Source organism: Citrus sinensis, chromosome 3, assembly GCF_022201045.2.
Source record: "Citrus sinensis cultivar Valencia sweet orange chromosome 3, DVS_A1.0, whole genome shotgun sequence".
Classification (NCBI taxonomy): domain Eukaryota; kingdom Viridiplantae; phylum Streptophyta; class Magnoliopsida; order Sapindales; family Rutaceae; genus Citrus; species Citrus sinensis.
In genome coordinates, this window is record NC_068558.1 from 892,901 (window position 1) to 914,556 (window position 21,656).

General features: G+C 32.6%; 6 protein-coding genes across 7 annotated transcripts; 2 read left to right on the top strand and 4 right to left on the bottom strand.

Moving 5' to 3' along the window:
* Nucleotides 1–3,003: 3,003 nt before the first annotated feature.
* LOC102608035 (nucleoside diphosphate kinase 3-like) lies at nucleotides 3,004–5,593 on the bottom strand. The gene is made up of 7 exons (XM_006476314.3): nucleotides 5,410–5,593; nucleotides 5,045–5,182; nucleotides 4,240–4,277; nucleotides 4,076–4,126; nucleotides 3,592–3,759; nucleotides 3,406–3,518; nucleotides 3,004–3,301 (listed from the first exon to the last, which is right to left on the bottom strand). The coding sequence occupies exons 1-7, from the start codon at nucleotides 5,495–5,497 to the stop codon at nucleotides 3,178–3,180; spliced, it is 720 nt and encodes a 239-aa protein (XP_006476377.2). The 5' UTR covers nucleotides 5,498–5,593; the 3' UTR covers nucleotides 3,004–3,177.
* A 989-nt stretch (nucleotides 5,594–6,582) lies between these two features.
* On the bottom strand, nucleotides 6,583–9,378 carry LOC102608324 (uncharacterized). 2 transcript variants are annotated; one of them, XM_006476317.4, is made up of 9 exons: nucleotides 9,230–9,378; nucleotides 9,063–9,127; nucleotides 8,065–8,230; nucleotides 7,831–7,948; nucleotides 7,663–7,745; nucleotides 7,513–7,576; nucleotides 7,274–7,391; nucleotides 6,988–7,142; nucleotides 6,583–6,880 (listed from the first exon to the last, which is right to left on the bottom strand). In XM_006476317.4, exons 3-9 carry the CDS (start codon nucleotides 8,187–8,189, stop codon nucleotides 6,755–6,757), a joined length of 789 nt encoding a protein of 262 aa, XP_006476380.2. In that variant the 5' UTR covers nucleotides 8,190–8,230; nucleotides 9,063–9,127; nucleotides 9,230–9,378; the 3' UTR covers nucleotides 6,583–6,754. The 2 variants fall into 2 exon arrangements, with proteins under 2 accessions (XP_006476380.2, XP_052293960.1); XM_052438000.1 differs by lacking the exon at nucleotides 9,063–9,127 and having other exon boundaries at nucleotides 9,230–9,374.
* A 2,935-nt stretch (nucleotides 9,379–12,313) lies between these two features.
* On the top strand, nucleotides 12,314–13,436 carry LOC102609294 (NAD(P)H-quinone oxidoreductase subunit S, chloroplastic). The gene has a single exon (XM_006476319.4). It carries the CDS (start codon nucleotides 12,423–12,425, stop codon nucleotides 13,137–13,139), a length of 717 nt encoding a protein of 238 aa, XP_006476382.2. The 5' UTR covers nucleotides 12,314–12,422; the 3' UTR covers nucleotides 13,140–13,436.
* On the bottom strand, nucleotides 13,217–14,579 carry LOC102609005 (hypothetical protein). Its single transcript, XM_006476318.4, has 3 exons — nucleotides 14,424–14,579; nucleotides 13,968–14,104; nucleotides 13,217–13,435 (listed from the first exon to the last, which is right to left on the bottom strand). The coding sequence occupies exons 1-3, from the start codon at nucleotides 14,491–14,493 to the stop codon at nucleotides 13,418–13,420; spliced, it is 225 nt and encodes a 74-aa protein (XP_006476381.3). The 5' UTR covers nucleotides 14,494–14,579; the 3' UTR covers nucleotides 13,217–13,417.
* A 2,443-nt stretch (nucleotides 14,580–17,022) lies between these two features.
* LOC102609566 (uncharacterized) lies at nucleotides 17,023–17,454 on the top strand. The gene has a single exon (XM_015529707.2). The coding sequence runs from the start codon at nucleotides 17,023–17,025 to the stop codon at nucleotides 17,452–17,454; it is 432 nt and encodes a 143-aa protein (XP_015385193.2).
* A 2,451-nt stretch (nucleotides 17,455–19,905) lies between these two features.
* LOC102609860 (uncharacterized) lies at nucleotides 19,906–20,238 on the bottom strand. The gene has a single exon (XM_015529708.2). The coding sequence runs from the start codon at nucleotides 20,236–20,238 to the stop codon at nucleotides 19,906–19,908; it is 333 nt and encodes a 110-aa protein (XP_015385194.2).
* Nucleotides 20,239–21,656: the final 1,418 nt, after the last annotated feature.

Here is a 21,656-nt window from a genome sequence, read left to right on the forward strand (position 1 = left end):
ACGTGCATAAATAAATAATCTAACTAACATTAATAATTCAACGTATGCATAAATAAATAATCTAACACATTTTGAATTGTCAAGATGACGGGTGTAAGTGTAACACACATAAAGACGAGCAAACAGAAAAAATAAATAAATTAATTGAATCAAACATTGGTTAAACAGTGAAAATATAATGCCTGATTGGCAATTATCAAACCACCATCATAATTATAATTAACAAATCATCAACTTTAGTAGACTCTGATTCATCTACTAATGCTTTTTTTCTTTTCATTTTTTTTTACTCAGATATTGAGAATTACTATAGAACTTGGTACCCTGTGCATGAAATTAAGATATTAATTTCATGTAATTCAACGGTGGAGGATATAATATCATAAAATGTTACTTTAACTTTCAATATTGACCATTAGATTGTGAACAATTAAGAGTATTTTGTGTCAAAATTTTAAGTTGAAATATTCCGAACCATGTTTTTATAATAGAAATATAAAAACATACAATGGATTTTTTTTCTCAATTTGTCCTTAAATAGTATTGGACATAATATTTTATTTATTGTCACCATTAATTATCATAATATAAATAATGAGTTTTAGTAACAATAAGTCTCATAATTACAATCAAAGGATAACAATAAAATAATCTTTCATGATTCATAAGCTAAAGCTAATTAGGAATATATGTTAGATTTAACTTTTATGAAATTACAAAGTGATATGCGAAAATAAAATGAAAATAGTCTTGTGAAATTTAAATTTTATAAGGCTTGAATAATTTCCTATCATGTGAATAAAAATAAAAAAATATACAAAGAACTTTTTTCTCATTCTTTTCCAAGTAAATATTATTGTAGGTAATATTTTATTTATTGTCATTATTAATTACCATAACAAAAGTAATGACTCTTAGTGACATAAAATTTTAGAATTATAATTAAAGAATATCAATAAAATAATCGGTCATGATTCATAAACTAAAACTAATTAGAAACATATATTAAATTTAACTTTTATAAATTTAACAAAATGATATTCGAAAATAAAATGAAAATATATAGGATTGTATTACTTAGATTTACACTTTCATTTAAGAATATTAATTGTAAGATAAACAATAAATTCATGAAATAGATATGCTAAATGAGTGTTAAAAGTAATATATACTTCGTAATCAATTATATAATGGTCCTTAGTAGAATATAACATAGTGAGTACTTTAATATACGATATTAAATTATATTAAAACATGTGTGATCAACTATTTTTTATTTTTTTTTTTACAAGCAATCTCACTCATGAGTTTATTGATGTAATTATGACATTAACTTAAATATACATACATAATTGTGCCGTTTATTGGTGTTATGTCATATATAAATCTTACAGTTGCGACTTATTTATTTGATTTGTGTTAGATAACCTGCTAGATACTATATTTTATGTTTAATAGTAATAGATTTTGAAACATTTATTTTTAAAAAATTATCACATTACGAATTTAAAGGAGGGTTGAAAAATGATTTTTGAATAAAATATGTTATTCAAGTGAAATTATTTCAAACTTCAAGGGTGGCTACAGTTGCTTTACAAAAATTCTCCACCCGTTTAAATGGTTAAGACAGGTTACAATTATTTTTAAGTTATTTTTTTAAAACAAATATTGTATACCATTGATTAAATCTAATGGTATACAATTAAAACATTATCAATGCTAAAAAAAAAATTGCAGCATCATAAAGGAACCCTAATAATAATTATAATATCTCTCTAAAAGAGAAAGAATAATAATGACAACAACAATAATAATAATAATAACAACAATAACAAAGTAAGGGTATTTTAACAATTTAAAATAATTTAAAGTAAACACATTAATGATACAGTCTATTCATATTTTATTTCCAACTGCTCAAATAAACAATCGGGTTATTCTAATCAAGTCCATTTCAATTCCAATTCATTTCGATTTTTGATTGGTAAATGGATCATTAGCATTTGGGGCTTTTTTTAATTTTTTTAATAATAACGAATTATATTACTTAGACAATATGCATAGAACATAATTAAATTTATAAATTAGAGCATCTACATGAGAATTTGTAGATATTTATGAAGATAACAGATAGTTGATTCTCTTCTAACTCTTTGACTCCCCTTATCATATGCTATTTCTGTATTTCACATGACGTTTCTAGCACCACTCATTTGAAACCATTCCCCCATCTCATCTGATAAATGTATCATCAAACCCACGCATGAAATTAGCATTATACAATTCAAGAGGATGCGTTTAAAATCTCTTTTTCTGGTTTACAAATAAAACATGATTGTAATAACTCAAGGCTACGTTTTGGGACGCATGCGTAAATTAAACTAATTATTAGGATTAAAATTGAATTAGATTAAATTAGATTAGATTATATTAGATTATATATAATTTTGTCTTTTATTTAGTATAATATCAGATATACTATTTTAAATTTAATTTAGTAAAGTTAATTAACTATTTGAATAGTATAATTATTTTGAATTGTATTACTAATTGTTGAATTTAATATTTAATATTTTTATAATAAATTATTAAATAATATTTTGGCATTTTATACTAAATACTATTGTAAATAAATAATTGAATTAAAATTTTGATATTTATATCAAATAAATTTTAGTTTAATTTAGTTTGATATTAAAATTTTAGTTTAAATAAATTACGAAATTGATTATTTATTTATTTATTTATATGAATATAGTTTTAAAAAAACGAAAAAAAAAGTGATACAGAAGATTTTATCCTATTTAAACCCAAATTGAAATAAGGAATAATAGTCCCATTACTTTATTTTAGACTAATCAACTAGTCCTAACAGCCAAACATGCATCCCAAAAATTAGTTCAATCTTACCGTTGATCCTAAATTCCAAACGAGGCCCAAAGATTTACAAGAAACAGTTTATCAAAATTCAAAAACATGATGAGCTAAGAAAATTTGGAAATATTGGAGTCCATAAAGAGGTGTAGCAAATTATTGCCGAAATTCAATTTTGGATCGTAACAAAGTTGTGTTTTACCTCATCTCAACAGAAACAATTTTATTCCACCAATTTATGCTTCTAATCCCACTATTCATGTAGGACCTAAGTTTCTAATAAAAGTAAGAGAAAAATTGTAATCAGTTGGATTCATAGACCCACTTCTCTGCATTGCTTGTGTAATTAACCAAGTCTTCGGGTTTGAACCACAATTTAATCTCATCCTTGGCGGTCTCGGGGCCATCACTTCCATGAATGATGTTTCTACATGGGAAATCGGGTGAAAGAAGATGCAAATATTAAAGGGTGAAAAGGCGATTTGTTAAGATTCAAATAACATACAATTATGTCTCGGTTAAAAAGTATACCTTCCAACAACAACAGCTAGATCGCCTCTGATTGTTCCAGGTTCTGATTTCTGAGGATCTGTGGCTCCAATGAGTTTGCGACCATACGTAATAACTCCCTCTCCTTCCCATACCTGCAAAAGTTGAATGCTTTAGCAAGCTGAAAAGGTTGATGTCAAAAAGGTAATATAAAGTTGATATTCCTACCATGGCAATGACTGGACCAGAGCTAAGGAACTCGCACAGGCCATTAAAGAAGGGTCTTTCCTTCAGATCATGATAATGTTTTTGTGCAAACTCTTTTGATGGAACTACTATCTTAATGGCCACAAGCTTAAAGCCTTTGCGCTCAAAGCGAGAGATGATTTCTGAAATCTGAAATACAGAACTATATGTATGAGTAGGTACTAGTCAAGCCCAACCGAAAAGAAATTTTAGAAAAAAGTAATGAAACACACACAGTCTCACTCATGGGGAGAGAGAATGAGGGTTAGAGACAGGGGGAAAAAAAAAAGGAACTCCGGAGGAAGCATGACATGTTGCCGCAAACAAAGTTTTTTTTTATTCACAAATGTGAAATTTAGGTCCCCGCAATAAACTGATCATTGAAGTTGCTTGTCTCTATCCATGGCAAAGAATTTGAGAAGCCATAATTTTCGAACAAAAATTGTAGGTTTGATGCTTATCTTACCAGTCCTCTTTGCACCCCATCTGGCTTGATGGCAATGAAAGTGCGTTCCATCTGAAAAGAAAAGAGATATGTTATTATATGAAGAAAGACAACCCAAATGAAAAACAAAAGTTGCAACTGTAAAAAGTAAATTAGATACGGACTTAGATCAGTGATTAAAGTACCTCTGCAGCATGTACTTCCTGCTCCTGGAGCATGTAAGCTGCAATAATAAAGAAAAGCACAAAGGAAAAATTAAGATCAGAGATTTTGGAGGAAAAAGGAAGGCGCAACTTCGTGCAATTAATATTCAAAGCTATGATGTCATAAAGTTACATAAAATATTTCCTATTATTGTTCTCTTGAAGAGATAAAATTGTGAAGAAATGGTTATCCAAGCTTTTATCAACAATATTAATTTCTTCTTTTAGATCCACCTTTAGTAAAGAGAGTGAAGGTTTTATCAGATTGATAAGAAACTTTGACTTGCAGATTTTCATAATATGAAGTGCAGTCAGTAACAACTTGCAAAACAGACATAAAAATGGATCAGAAAACTGTTTGATCACTGCAGAAGAATGAGCTAATTGATAAAAAAATCATATTTTGGTGAGTGAGATAGAATGTCGGGAGAAATTTAGAGGATAAGTGAGAAATCTAAAGTGCATCCAAAGCCAATTATTTCACCCATTACCATGGTTAAGACCAAGGTAATTTACTGTGGAAGAGGTCCCAGAAGCCACAATGCTAATACTCAAGCAAGGGACAAGGCTCCTCTTCCTTTTCTTTTTCCACAAACCACAAACACCCATTCTCTGCTCAGACCTTTTACAATTATGCCATCATCTCCTTTCCCTCAAAACAAAACCAAATTCTAGATATTTCATTATACTAAATCAAAAACATATAAAAAGCCTGTGCAGAAATACACAAAGTCTCAAACTTTTCAGAGTAAAATTGCAATGAAGAAACATGCACAACACACGTAACCTGCAGCAGGAATTGCAATGGCTCCCGAGAGCCATGATCGAGATGCAGTTGAGGAACCAGCCCTCCCAAAACTTGAAACAAGATAAGGCAACTTCCCACTGAATGTAACTGCCGCTGCAGCAGATACAGCTCGCCCTTCTGCAAAAAGTTTGAAGATTTCTCAAATGAATCTAATTATTAACGGTCAATATGATCGATTTTCCAATAATAGTAGACACAAGATTCAACATTTTCTTTGGATGATATAATAAATATCGAAAAAGAATAATATCGTCGAATCATTTCTCAGCGATCTATCAAAGCAATGTGAATCAAACGATTCAAATGTACAAGTGAAATAAAAAGTAAAAAAAAAAAGGATTTACCGGAGTAAAAGCGCGAATTCTTGGAAGCTGAAAGCAGAGACCTTGCGGTTGCGGCTCTAGAAGCAGATCTAACTATCTGAGAGCTCATACTTGGGATTGGATTGGATTCTCAAGACTCAAATTTAAGCTGAAACAAGAGAGTAAGTAAGCCCAACAGAGAGCAACAGAGTGATAAGACTTGAAAGAGAGATATGAAAAATATATATATACGTGTCTCCGTGGGTTACTATATCGTGATTGTGTGGTCCAGTCAAACCCCTACCCTAACTTTAGGAACTTGTGGAGCTCTCCGGTTCTCATGTGTACAGTAAAGGCTTGTGATACCATTTAAAATTGTATTATTTGCTATTTTACTTACTTTTACTTTTATGAAGTTTCCCTAATGGTTTCCCCATTTTTGTGGATGCAAAGTAAATGGGAAACTTCCCCTTTTGTCAGTACTTAAGTTTGATATTTTCTAAATAAATAAATAATAAAGTTTACTTTAGTGATATTTTCTAAATAAATAATAAACTTCCCCCTCTTGACAGAGTAATTATTCCCTTTTCTTCTTTTCATGAGAAAGAGTATTTATTCTTTGCCTTAACTACAAACTAACCATTCTTCCCTCTTTGATGGAGAAGGACAAGAAAAGAAGAAGAAAAGCAGCTTTGTGCTGGTCCCTCACGACCTCTTTGATTGATAGATCTACCGATGGTTGCCAAAGAGTTAAAAGTAACTTTCCTAACACCCCAATGCTTTTCACTTGGTGCTGCACAATTTGCACAATTTTAACAGGTGCTTTTGTGATTCATCATTCATGCGGCATATGCTGCGAGGATTCGTCGGATCGGCGTGGAGTGTTTAAGTACCCCTATGATGAATGACCCCACAACCTTGGATGCTTGCTTTTAGTAACCAAAGAAAAAGTACAAATGGAATTACTTATAAAAGATTATTATTCAGGAAATGGTTCTTCGTAAGCAAAAAAATTCAGAAGCTTTCCTGAATAAATAGACGCACCAATTGAAAATATGTGAGTGTGACAACAAAACACCGATGCTTGCAAGAAATGACAAGTTTCTGGTTTGCTAAAGTAGCCCGAGCAAGCATCAGAACTTCGCTATGCCAGTAAGTTTGATGCATCTGTTCATTTTTTTGTTTTTGTTTAGATTGCAACGCTTTAAGCAAATCTTCATTGGAATGCCAAGTACATGGCTTGTTACGTGGCATAAATACCATTCAGATGTCTGGCAAATGCAAGATGATGAGAAATGAGTTTGTGCTACAGTCGAAGATATGTACAAATATTCCACTAGAACGTGGAGTCTTATGTACAGAGACACAAAGAATAAGTTAGTGCTCTCTATCTAATTTCAGTTTTCTTAACCCATGTACAGATTTGACAGTTATTTTCACTTGACCCATTTGGAGTGCTTGGTTCATAATCCAACTTGCAATCAGTTTGTAAAGCTGACAACCAAGAGTACACCTGAGAACAAGGATAATTAATTCAAATCATAAAGACATTTAAAAGATTGGTGCTGTAATAAAATCAAACACCATTCACACATAAAGGTAGATGAGAATTACTAATACCTGTATCTTAGAAATACTTGAGCACTCAATTCGTAGTCCATGACGTGTTAAAATATAGAAGCAATATCGCATCTCACCATTTTCTCGTGTGATGCTTGGCAAAGAAGCTACTTCAACAACATCAGATAAGACAGTGGAGTCCTGAGGGCTCAAATCTACATTATGTATCATTTTTCTCTAGTTAGCACATAAGAAGCATCAGGGTTTTAGCTGAATAAACAGAGAAGCTGGTTGTGACACAAATCATGACAATAAAATCTCAGGAGAATCACAAAGAACCAACTACCTGTTGACAACAAATAGAAGAAAATACATGATCCATGAAGAACAATAAAGCGCGGAAGCCAGTCATCAACATCAGTATCATCTATAGGTGGAGGTTCTCCTGGTAAAGGCTTCCACCTCTGGAAAAGGAAATAAAAGAGGAAAGCCTTAAAGTAGGATCATTGCAAGCACAAACTCATGAACAATAAGTTGATACAATGGATCATCAACAATAATTAAAGCGACACTGAGGACAATTACAGTTCGGATGTACAAATAGCCAGACAAACGTGCAGACCGCAAAATTTCATCAACATGTTCCAACCTGTACTGAACATAAAGAAGTCAAGGATAAACCTCAAAGAAGAAAGAATGATATATTTTTGAAGTCAAGCATCATGTTTGTCTTACTGAGCTTTCAAGTGAGCCTCCCTGTCTTCTAAATCTGCCAACTCTGATCGAAGTGATTCTAATTCTGTAGCAGTCAACTCAACCTGAACATCAAAACAATGCGGGGATTCAAAAAGACAGAAGTTTCAAACATGTCAATTTGCAGGTGACGAGAAAGTTTCAACAAACCTTTTCCTGGCCATCAGAGCTTGAAACCCAGGGCAGCCCACGCAAACTAAACATATTCAACATGACTGCAGCACTTTTCAACTTTCGTCGAGTCCAAGAATGGCTATGCAATTGCAACCTATGCTAGACCAGAGTAAGAAAACTAAACAGAAATCAATTCAAAGTTTCTTAATCCTAGTCTCTATAATTTATTTATTTTTTCCCCCTTCTTCTTTTCCTTCGGAATAGAAATACCTCAAACTACTATCAGTACTTGGCTGTGAAGCAGATGGAGTATTAATTTGAGGAGAGTCCTCACTAGGAGTTGGGACTTCAAAGTGATCTGAAATAACCTTTATCTTACCAAGATTACCTTCCATGAAGCTATTTTCAATGGAAGGAAAAAGAGCAGGCCTATGACCTGAAAAAAATAATGAGTTATTTAATAGGGAATCTAACTTGATACAACAACAAAGTCAAAATATAGCATAAAGCACTAGATATTCCAATCACTGTCGTCTATTTCACTTTGAACATTTGTGCTAGTGCCAAAAGGAATTCAAGAACTCTGTATTGCCAAGGGAGGATCGATTTCCAGAATTTTGACATAAAGTTTTATGATACTTTCCCCTGATTTGTACACAAATTTCCCTCTGCTTGTCTAATTATAGGCACCAAAGTGGAGAGAGTGATGTCTTGAAAGAAGAATCATGGTTCTATATCTAGCAGAATGTAATACTAAAGCACCAATTCAACCCATACTTTTCAGTTGCCCAATATCTAGAGACTAGCCGCAGCACAGTTCTGACTAGTTGAGCTGATAATAATTCAATGAACACGAAAGCTTTGAGAAGAAATATAGTGAAATAGCCAATATTTGGCATAGATGAGGTGGGAAAGTGTTGCCGAGCAAGATTGTGGCATTGATAGAAGAATCTTCAGATAAATAAACGAAGTTGAGCATGATCTAGATACTCCAGGAACAAAAGAAGAAAAAATCAATAACACGGTTCATAATTCATTAACAAACGACCTTATTTCCCTCTACTTATTTCCACTCCTTGATGGAGAAATACAACCATAAACAGCCAAATCACTTAAAAAACTTAGGATACAACAATATATAAAGAGCTTTAGTTTTCAACTACATAAGATCTAGTGAAAATTAATCAATCAAACCAAATATTCTCCAATAAACTCTTAAGTGGGAAAATAACTCTCAGAACAAACAACCTTGAACTGAACCAACTAACCTCAGAAAATCATCCAGTCAAAAAGGAATAAGAAAAGACAAACACGATCACGTTTTCCCCTGAATCTGATCAAAACAATACAAAGCTAATATTCGTAGCAGCGTAACTTAATATAAAAGAAAAGTAAGTAAATTGGGATTTCACCAATTAATTGAAGAGACGTTTACCGGAGAGGAAAATGAGCTGATGCTGTAGAGGATCAGGATCTTTTCTCTCTTCGTGGAAAGTCGTTTGACTCCCTTTCACACATAACTGTATACACGAACACGGCTGGTCGGTAAAGTAGTTTAGTTTCATTATGCAGGCGGCAAAGACCTTTTCGCCCCTGCAGGGTTGTTGGCCGTGGACATGAATTCTTTATTAATAGTACATGACTGTTTTTATATTGCGCATATTAATTAGCGGAATGCGCTGAAATCATAATAAATTGTTTATTTTTATTATAGTAATTGGAATTAAAATAAGTTGTATTATTGTTAATGTGTTTATTTTATCGTTGAATTTGAATCAAAATTAACTAAATTGTTACCAACTACTAAAAAATCATTAATTTATTATTGTCATAATTATTATTTTGTATTTGATTATTGTGATAAAGATAATGATGAATATTATTATTATTTGCATTAATTAATTAATGTTAATAACAACAACATTAATATTAAGTAATTATAATACTTTTATCATTAATAATAATAATAAGGGAAATTTTTAACCTACCCCCAAATAAATTGACATTTTACACCATGCACAAAACAAAATGACGTGTTGCACCGAACCCCCAATTCCGTTAATTTTTCAGTTATTTCTAACGGTTCCGTCTAACTTTTGATTGAATGACAAAAATGCCCCTCTATGTAAAAAAAAACAAAATTTTTAGCTCATTTAATTTTTTTAAGGTTTTTATTTCAATTGCAATAAAAAAATTTCTTGTTACATGTACATTGTCACCACTATTATTTTTTCTTTAATTTTTTTAAGATTTTTATTTCAATTACAATAAAAAAAATTTCTTGTTACATGTACATTTGTCACCACTATTATTTTTCCTTTAATTTTTTAAGGTTTTTATTTCAATTGCAATAAAAAAAAATTCTTGTTACATGTACATTGTCACCACTATTATTTTTCCTTTAATTTTTTAAAGATTTTTATTTCAATTGTAATAAAGAGAATTCCCATTAAAATTAATTTAATGAATGAACTTTCAATTTTACCCTTCCACCGTTAAACATAACTGAGAAAATAACGGAATTGAGGGCGCGGTGTAACAAGTCAAATTTTTTGAGAACGCGGTGCAAAATGTCAATTTATTTGAGGGTAGATTAAAAATTTCCCTAATAATAATAATAATCAAAATCATCATCATCAGCAACAACAACAACTAAAAATCATCATCATCATTGACAACTCATCATCTTAATTGGATCAGAACTAGTGGTTATGCAAGAATTACCGCTCTTGCTTATTTGACCTAACGCCTAGTAGTGGTGGCTCATCGCCATAAGTCTTGTTGTTCGAATTGGATCAACCATAGATGAATATATGGTTTCGATTGATTCTCATTATTTTCATTTTTAATTATTATTTAAATCGAAAATAAAAAAATTAAGACAAAAAAGTAATTCCTAGGAACAGGATTCTGATTTCGAACCCTAGGAAATTATATCTCTGAAAAGAATTTCAAGCATTAATTTTATAAGTAAACGTATCATTAATTTTGATTTCATAATTTCTATTGTGATTACTTGCAAGTAAATAAGTAATCCCATCGTCAAGCACATAGATTACTTTACACATAACAATAATAGAATATACAAACTTGCTTTTAAGATGACTGTAATGATGGGTCCATCAAATATTCTTACTTTAATTGATTTCTTTTTTTTTTCTTTTTTTCTTTTTTTGGGAAAGGAAATGCATCCTTTAACCTTTTCATGCCTTTGTCCCATTAATCTATGATACATTATCTCCTGTATTGACATCACTCATCAAATCACAAGGATGCTATATAACTTATCTTTCATTGATATTTTAGTAGTATTGTAGCTTGGTCTTGACCCTTCTATTGAGATGGCACAATTAATTGCCTTCTGAAGATTGGCATGGATTGCAGATAAGTTTTCACTGGGAGCTTGTGGATGAAATTTATTCAAGCACTATAAGCCTTGAGGTAGAAAAAATGGGAGGGCTAAATCTGGAAATTAAGATGCAATCCGCTTCTTAATTAATAACAACTCAACGGATGCTGAACAAAACAATCCAACCGACCGAAGTCAAAACGACATTCGAGTATCTGACCATCCATCCCACAATGGAAAATAGTAGGGGTGGGCATATTTTAACCGAACCGATCCAAACCGACCATTTGGATCGGTTTGGATTGGTTTTATTAGTAAAAAAATTAGTTTTGGTTTATTATATTGCAAACCGATATCACTCGGTTTGGATTTCGGTTTGGAAGGATTCAAACCGATCCAATCCAGAAATATTATATAATTACATTATATTCTAAGTTAAGCAATCTAATTAATTATATTTATCATTTTATGCAGATTTTGACAAATCAAAAGTAATTGGGCCATAAGTTTTGACAGACAAGATGCACAATATTTTAATTGTCAAATATTGTTCAAGTTTATTTTAATTTTGTGAGTTTGTTTTGAATGAACATGTTAAGAACTTCTTTATTAGGATGTATTATGCTGTAAACTTGTATGGATGTATATTTGAATTGTTATGTAGATATCAAAGTAGATATGAATAATATAAAAGAAGTATCAATTTGGATTACGGACACAAAAATAACAAATAATTTAGGTAAAATAATATAAAAGAAGTGGGCTTTTAACTAATAAAGTCAAACTGAGGATCCAAACCGATCCAAACCAATCTAGTCGGTTTAGATCGATTCGGTTTGAAAAAATTTTAAGTTGATATCGGTTTGAAAATATTTTAAACCGATAAATTTAGATCGATTTGAGAATATGTCTCCAACCAATCCAAATCGAATTTGCCCACCCCTGAAAAATAGCATTCAATAGAGCGAATCGAAAGGCTTAAACACCTGGAGCCCAAGTTGACGCTTAAACCGGCCCAGACCCGCCTAAAAGGCAGCTCTATCGATTGGCGAAGACCCAGGGCAAGAGTCGACAAACTGACAAAGTAATTGTAGCTCAAGTATATGTGTTGTCGACAACTCATGAAAAAGACAATTCTGTGCAGATAAAATAGGATTCACACATCTGTAAGTGACAGAATAATCAACCCTATCCAATAAAAGCTACTTCGTGGCTAAAATTATACGGCAACAATTTCCCTTCTCTCACAGAAACTGCAACTCTGGTTCCTGCAACAGCCATGGCTTCTTCAATCAATCTCCACACCCTTCAAGGTCCCCTGCTTAAATCTCACTTTCTTGGCCAAAATCAAGTCTCCTACAGACCTCAGAAACCATATTTGGCCACGCCAAAACAACCATCAAAGGTTCTGAAACCTTGTGCTAAATTCGACCTATTTGAAATCATGGGAGGCAGAGGACTGTGTAATGGAGAGAAAGGTATAGAACTAGAGCTGAAGAGAAATGTAACGGAACAAGAATCACAAGTTGCTGATAAAGAAGAAGAAAGTTCAGCTAGTACTGCAATGCCGTCAACTCTTAGTGCACCGGAAGGTGCATTTGAAAAAGAGATGATGGGGCTAACTGGAGGATTTCCGGGTGGGGAAAAGGGATTGCAGCTATTCATTGAGCAAAACCCACCTCCCCAAAAACCAGTGACTGCGGATTCAGGCGATGTAGTGGCTCTCACTACCACGAGGAAGCCGAAACCGCCTGAATGGCCACTTCTAATGCCTGGTATGTTTGCCATTGTGAAGAATCCGAACAATCCATTTTACATGTACTGTGGTATTGTTCAGAGGATCACAGATGGAAAGGCAGGGGTTCTTTTTGAGGGGGGAAATTGGGATCGGTTGATCACTTTCAGGCTAGATGAGCTGGAACGCAGAGAAAAGGGTCCTCCAGGAAGAAATCCCAAGTCCGCTGTCCTTGAAGGAATGATCAAGAAACAAGAATAAAAATGATCTGCCCCTCTCTTCCCCATGTATGTAAGTTTACATGCCTTTTGTGAGCATTTGTACTTAGGATAAACATATTCAACAAAAATAAAACAGAGAAAGGTTTTCACTTTCCTGCTATGTGTATTATTAAAGTCAATTAGATGTTTCTTTCTTTCATAGCGTATCAAATCCTTACAATGTAACAGCTACTGAACTTCGACATTGAGAAAAGGGAAAGAAATGAGTTAAAAAAATAACCATACATCACGGTCTCTTCTCAAAGCTCGATCACAAGATCAGATACAGCCACCCAACTGCCAAAAGACAATCAATTAGTAAGAAATCATTCCCAGTCTAATGTAATGAACAAACATTAAAAGGGTTGGTGTTGGGGGGGGGGGGGGGGGGGGTGGGGAATCATTCTTCCAATGCATTGTAGACTAATTTTGTTATCATAATAATACAGTATGAATGTACAATTAGTTCAGGACTTTCACTTTCGTGCAGATTACAGGTGAAATGTTCGGTAAATTTCCACTCAGAAAACCAATGATATGACATGACAAGAAAAATCATCTACCACATTCACTCTTAACATCAAAACTAAGCCAGCTATCATCCATCCCTGAAAAACTAGTGAACCAAACAAATAACATGCACATTGCTCTATACGAACAGAGATATAAATTTTTTGTTGAAATCATTTACTTGAATACACACACAACGTTAAAATTTTAGTGTCTTTCTTAGGGGTACAAGATACAACTAAGCCTTAATCAGATTATCTCAACCGGTTAAATCTTCAAAGGGAAACCAGAATATGCTTGAGAAGGAGATTATTCATACCAAAATAGCCTCAATCTCCTCATTGGACGGCGGCATTCGTTTGGGCTGAAGAGAAGCTTTGCCTCCAACAGTTGTAGAGACCTTTGACCAGTTATTTGGATCAACATTAGCTCCAGCTTGCGACTGGGATGCAGAACCTGCAAAATATATCTCTCGATACTTCTTTATAAGAATCACAGCCGTTACTAATTTCTTGCAATTATATTATAGCAATGGGTTCAACTTTCACTATATAAAAAATTGAAAAAAATAAATAAATAAAAGCTTCAGGCTTGACGTCAAAATCTAAAATCTTTAATTTCATCAAGAATTTTAAAAGAAATAAATAGTAAATACACGACTTATGAAACATTAATAGGACCAGATTGAAAAGAAACAAGAATATAGTAATAATGACAATAATAAAACATGATCATGAAAGAAACAAATTGAAGGTGAACAAGACAAGAGACGTACCAGAAGATTTAGGGTGTCTCTGAGGGAACTTGATGCGAGGGATTCTCTTCAACGCTTGTGTTCCAGCCATCTCTCTCTCTCTCTCTCTCTCTCTGCGGGATGCAGCAATAAAATTCTTGCCCGATTGACTCTGACCATTGCTCCTTATGGGTCGAAACGACGGCGTTCCTTTAGGCTTTCGGCTCTGAGCTGGTGGGCCAAACATTAAAGCCTACTACTACTACCTGGCGCTGTGGGTAGGCCTGGATTGGACCTGGCTAGTATGTAATAAGCCCAGCCGGAAACATTTTTAAGTTTTTTTTTTTAGGAGAAAAAAGATAAAACAATTTCTGTATTTATAATTTCATATTATGAAACATGAACCCGTGCGACACTCCCTATGTGGGCTATGGCAATTGGCAAAGGCACCACAGAAGACGTTAAGTGTTGAAAAGGTGAAAAACGAGGGACATATATATCTGAATAAAAGACGTGAAAGGTGGTTTTGACCACTTGGACTCATTGACGTAATAAATAAAGGTTTCATAATACAAAGAAACCACATAATTGAAAAATCATCGTATGATATTATTAATGTCATTGTCTTTTATCTGTATCGATGGAATTCACTGCAAGAAAGAGATTTTTTTTTTATAGTTATTTATTTATAGTTATTTATTTTAACAAACTTTAGAGATTAAATAATTCCCTTATCATGTACGTATGATATTTTTGTTTGACATTTTACAAAATAAATATGTGTACGACAAGATTTTACTGAACTGTTAGAATAAAAAATGCAATGCTACCAAAGTCTTGATCATCCATTACCCCCAAAGCTTAAAGTTTAATTCCAAAACAAAAACGCGTTGTTAGAAATTGACAACCTCATGTGAATCATGTCAATTTCCGGTTGTCAATTTTCAATTGAACAAGTCGTCGCTCCCAAGAGCCTTATGAATTTATTGGACTGAAGATTAATTAATATTGTACTTGTATTGAATTAAATATTTATTGAGGATAATAGAATAAATAAGTAGTTATTTGATAACGAGATACTATAATTTAAAAACTACGGATGATGTAAAATAAAAGGTACAACTGTCAAAAAAAAATCATGCATATTTAGTAAACACTATTTATATTGTGTAAGGTTTGGTATAAATTTTTTTATGCAGAAACATAGGTGAAATAAAATAAGTTATTTAAATAAAAACCAGCTGCCAGCCACTGCCCAGCTGAATTAATTAACATCCACGTAATTTGAAGATCCGACGCAATATATATTGTTTTCAATTTATGGTAAAGAAGCTTGAAGATCGAAAAGTCATTACAAGCTCGTTTACAAGTTTTCGTTACAGGTGACTAGCTATGACAATGAAACGATTTCAAAGTTACAAGAGAAGAAATTGAAAATTATACACCTATTTTTCGTTTTGATTGTGAGTCAAAATATGTTAAGAAGAAAGAAAATATATATATATATATATATTGACACTCACTTCCATTCAATAAATTATTTTTATAAATTTTTTGAAAATAACTTTTCATCAAGTTCCTCATCACCACGTCAGTTTTACAAAGTAAAATGGAAGATTGTTAGTTTTCTTACTGAAGTCAATATATATCATTTATCTCTCTAATTTTTTTTATAATATTTAAAATTTCCTTGGCAGTAAAAATGGGAAGGAAAAGAGGGATAAATGGGCCATACGTTTGATAATTTATTTTGGGAACATAAAATGTATATTTATTTTAAGAAAAATATTTTAAAAATACAAGAAAATATGTTGTTATTAATTCTTTATTCACACCCAAATATAAACGTATATTTCTTATTTTTAGTACTTAATTTTTTTTTATTTTCATTCATATTATCTATTTTATTTATGATAAATATGGATAAAAATATATTTAAAAATAAGAATAATGTTGTGAAATTATGCTACCAAAAATATTTATTGGTTATTATAAAAGTAATAAATAAATAGTATATGTTGTACGGAAAAACTGGCAATCTCAAAAAAAGAAAAGAAAAGAAAATTGGCAACATTTTCACTTGTCATCGAGTTAATTTCTTAGTTATGACTTTGTCAATTTGCTGTAAATCATAAAAGGAATTGACAACCCTTCATATAAACCAAAACTTGACCCTTTCAAAACGGGGATTTGGGTGTTAGAAAAAATTCTCCAATGATCGACCATGAATTATTTTCAGTGAATAGCGAACAGCTGAGGCCTGCGCTGAAGAAAGCGTAACTTGCTTAGATGAAGACGTTCTTGACTGTTGACTTGAGACTTGTCATCCACTTGCAGATTGAAATAATAATTACCTATTCTGAAGTGATCAATACGACACACGAAAATCACTATTAGTCTTGAAACACATTTTGTTTGCAAGCGAGACGCATTTAATTGTTGCAGTCACCGTACGTCAACCTGCACCATATCTTCCTAAGTTTCTATAAATACCTGCTCACTGACCATTCTCCTCGCACATTCATTCACGCCTCATCTTGCACTTCATCTAGATCCTTGGCTTAATTATACAACCACTATCGCTCTCTTTTTAGTTTTTATTTCTCTTTCTTCTTCTTATAAAAAAAAAAAAAAAAAAATTATGTTGAGCTCTTTTGTAGCTTTCTTCAGTAGGGATTTTTCTTATGAAAAAGCAGAACAAAAGAAAACTAATAATAAGGTCACGAATCTGTTGTTGTACAGAGATGCATACTTGATCAAGAACAAGAAACCAAAGAAAGGAGACGCTGATGACGGCGGGAAATTGGAGAGAAGAAGCCGCCATGCAAGCAGCGCTGGTACTGCTGTTGCTGAAGAAAAAATTGGATCGGGGATTAGAGTAAAAGTAAGGATGACGAAAGCAGAAGCAGCTCGATTATTGTCAAAGTGTAAAGAAGGAGGAGTTCTTGGATTCAAAGACGTAGAAAATGAGCTCGTACAAATCCCCATGAATCGTATTCATGTTTTGCCCCCTGCCACTACCACTACGTACACCCGCGCTGCAGTTCTTAAGAGCATCCCCGAAGAGCCTTAGCCCTAATCAATAAGTTTAATACATATGTATATAGTTAGGAGATAATTACTTCATTTTAATTTGGGCAGTGCCTTGCGCTGTAGTTTGAAGTTAATTACTGAATGGAATGGAAGCTGGCTTACTAATAAATATCATTTATCAGTTTGTCTCTTGATAACTCTTATCTCTGCAATTTTGTCAAACGACAACATTAACTGCTGGTCCATGATGAAGTATTTGAAAGTTGCAAGTTGAGTTCGGAGTTGCAACCTGCAACTAACAGCAATTAATCCATGACCCACTCGCTTTCGCTTAGAGAAATTTTCTATTTTACCTAGATTAAAATAAATTCCTTCTCATTCTAGAGCTCAAGTATGTTGGTCGCATCATAATAAAATTGATTTAGCCGGGTAAATGTTCCTTTAATCTCTTAATTTGAGTCAATCACCTAGTTAGTCCTTGTATTATTACAAATTATCTAAAAATGTCTCTATTATATAAGCGCATCTATTAAAATCTACTTAATTATTAATTATTTAAAAATTTCAGTTATACACCATACATAAACATATTTTACTCTTGAAAAAATAGATTCAACAATGATAAAAATCATGACAAGTGCGTCTGAGATAATTTAAAAAATTACATGGACTAATTAAGTAATTCGATTAAAATTATTCTGGGGACGAAAAAGAGCACTACCCCTCAAAGGTAGGGGTGGGCACGGTTCGGTTCGGTTCGAAATTAAGTAGAACCGATTTAAATTGGTTATTTTATAAAAAGAACCGAATAAGAACCGAACTCAATAAGAACCGAACTCAAACGGTTCTTTTCGGATCGGTTCGGTTCGGTTCGGTTTTTTCGGTTCTTGGCCTATTGAGCTTATTTTGAATTTTTAATTTTTTAGTCCATTGGGCCTCATGAATGTAATAATTTTTTTCAACAATTAATTTATCCTAATTTTATTACAAATATTAACAATAAATACAAAGTATTCAAAACACATTTTATCACTAATATCTTACTAACTATTAATAAGATACTCCCAAAATATGAAATATTAAAATTTCAAAATACATAACCAAACTCCAATACTCCATCTATATAAACAAAATCATAATGTTATAAAGAGAAATAACACATGTTTGATTTGAATAAAATCATGTTTGATTTGAATAAAATTATTAACACATGTTTGATTTGAATAAAATAAAAAAATAATTCGATTTTTCGGTTCGATTTTTCGGTTCAGCTAAGTGAACTGAATACCGAACCGACATTTCGGTTTTTTTTACAAACGGTATATTCAATTTTTTTTAAAAATAAAAACCGAACCGAATTAAAAAAAACCGTCGGTTCGGTTCGATTTTTTTAACACTACGATTTTTTTGCCCACCCCTACTCAAAGGCTCAATTCACCTTTTTCTCAATGGGTAGAGTTAGATTTATGAAGTAAATGAAATAATGGACTGGGCCACAAGCCCACGACGGTGTTTTTCAAAGGTCAAAAGCGGCATTAACATTTTGCCATCCCCTTGGTGGGTGCCCAAGGGCGAGTCCTCCAATTTAATGGAGAAAACAACATAGGAAGAGAGTATGGGTCTATTGCTGTCGGTAGAAGATTATAGATTTGATGTGTATTAAAACAGAAGCTACTCACTGGCCTTATTTTGCATCATTTTGAGAAGAAAAACAACCCTTTGATTTTTATCAGTGGTAAATGAAACCTAAATTATTATTAAAGAGGTATTGTTGGCCATCCATGGATTATATTAGCCATTCTTCTTCATCGAGAAATTAATCAATTATCAAAAGCTAAGATGGTAAACAAAGTTTGTGAAATTAATGTTACTTACCAGCAGGCAAAGACGAAACTACCTGCAATGATTCAAGGGAAAAATTTATGATTGATTACACAAGTTTGAACCTCTAAATCAAGAAAAAAAGACTTTCACTTTTTAATATATCGATATCATCATTTGATTCTAAAGGAACCATTTTGATCCGATCACCCCAAAAAAAGAAAAAAATCCGATTCTTATTTCTCGCGTAAATAGAATATATTTCCGCTAACTAATTTATTTGGCCTCACCAAACAAAAAGCAACATACATCACCATGTTATTTTACAATAAACAAAGAATACTATTTTTTTGTTCATATAACATCACTTCGTATAAAGAGCTTGCAAAAACTCAAGTATGCATACACATATGCATACATACAACTCCACGGACATGAAGAAAAATATCAGGACAAAAGATGATAAGTCCAAAAACCTACTAATCTCTGTTGGAATGGCTTCTAGTCTTCATCGTGATTTCGATAGAAAAACCCTCGAATGGAAGGACGATGAGACGAGGAAGATGATACCAAAAACCTCAAATAAAGCTAAAGAAGATTATGAATCCTAGTTAAGCAAAGAGAAAGCATGATAGAAGAATCTGAATCTAGATCAAAGAAGATTAATTCTTCATGATCTATCCATTTCACGTGCTTCAGGGCACTCCATTATACATTCCAGAGAAGGTTTCCAAGCTCCAGCTTTGATATTGTTATTTCTCTCTCTTCCAATTACTCCCAAAAAAGCCTCTAACCCCTTCCCTTCATTATCCTTCAGCTGAAGCATCAACCATTGTAGCTCTTGTTTTGTAAGCACTATCTTCACCTTCAAACTGCTTTTCTGAAAGGCACTTTCCTGAACAAACTCTTTTCTAGTACTTGTTTCCTCTTCTTGTTTGATCTCTTCTATCACCATTTCTTTTTCTTTTTGCACATTCTTGCAGCCCTGCATGCAATTCCCCATGATTTTGGAAAATTTTCCCTGGCTACTATATTTCTAGTGAATCAATAGTGATCTAACAGATCGAAAGCTTGATTTTGGAAAAAAAATTAATTTTAAGAAAATGATTCCCTGGAGAAGAGGAAAAGCAATTTATTTGTAGAGGTTGGTGTCTTATGTGAGGTGTGGTGAGGAGAGACAAGTATATTTATAGACGATCCTTGAAAATAAATAATTTTAATGTTGATTTTCTTTTACTTATTGGCTAGCTCATATATGGCTCTGCATGTAGGATATATATATATATTAACAATCAGAGTTACGTTGCATCATATTATGTCCCAATCAACCCACAAAGTGTTGGCTTCACTGTCAATGGAGTCCCCTTAAGTGGCTTGACTGAGTTTGCTCCCTAGTTCGAGTCGCAGGGAAGTCGCCTTTGTTGGGAGAGCCTGTGCCTTTTGGTTTGAGCGGGGACTTTTAGTCTGGGTTGTGGTACGGGCTTAAAGGTACTTCCCACAGTTGGGGCCTTCCCCAGGATACCTCGTGATCAAAACAAAAAAAAAAATTATGTCCCAATCATTATTAATTGACCAAAAACGCGTTCATACACATTTTATTTAGGCACGTCAATGATCAATCGGTATAGCCTGCTCTAGCTTAAATTGTTTATATATAAAAGGTAGAGGGGTGGGTAAAACCCAATCAATTTTTTTAAGCCCTACCTCTCCATGAATAATATTAAAGTTAATAAAGAGAAATTTGAAATATTGATTTATCTAATTAGAGAGATCAAATGGCATGGCAATTGATTCAAACAAATCATAGTTTTAGACTAATCAACCCTTTTTTTTAATGCAATTTGTTGTGCTTAACGATCCAATATTGGAACTTATAAGTACAAATAATTGATGAATAAATTTATAATTTTTTTTTTCATTTCTTTCTCCTTCTCTCTTTTCTTTTTTTCAATGGATTTGACCATGCTGAAATTCGTGGAAAATGAAGGATAAAGCAACTGTACTCTTTCATGTCAATTTAATAATAAGATCCCATTGTCACGGTTCAAAGACATCAAGGAGGTATAGCAGTCCCCTCCTCACAAATATGTAATAAATCTTGCGGAAAATATAAACGGAATTAAGAAATTAATAATATTAATACAGTTTTCTTATCAGAAAGAGTTAAGGGCCGACGGACGACAAGTTTATTATTATTATTTTTCTTTCTTTCTTTTTTCGAAACCAACACAGGATGGGATGTTAGGCGGGTACCCTTTTGTTTGTAGATTAAATACAATATAAGAAAATTTATTTGGAATGGGACCTAAACCTAAATCTCCAAGCTAAATAACAAACACAGCCAATAAAAACAAAATAAATAGCAAAAGTAATAAAATGACAAAACTCAAATTAAGGAAAAGCTTGACAAAAGAAACCATA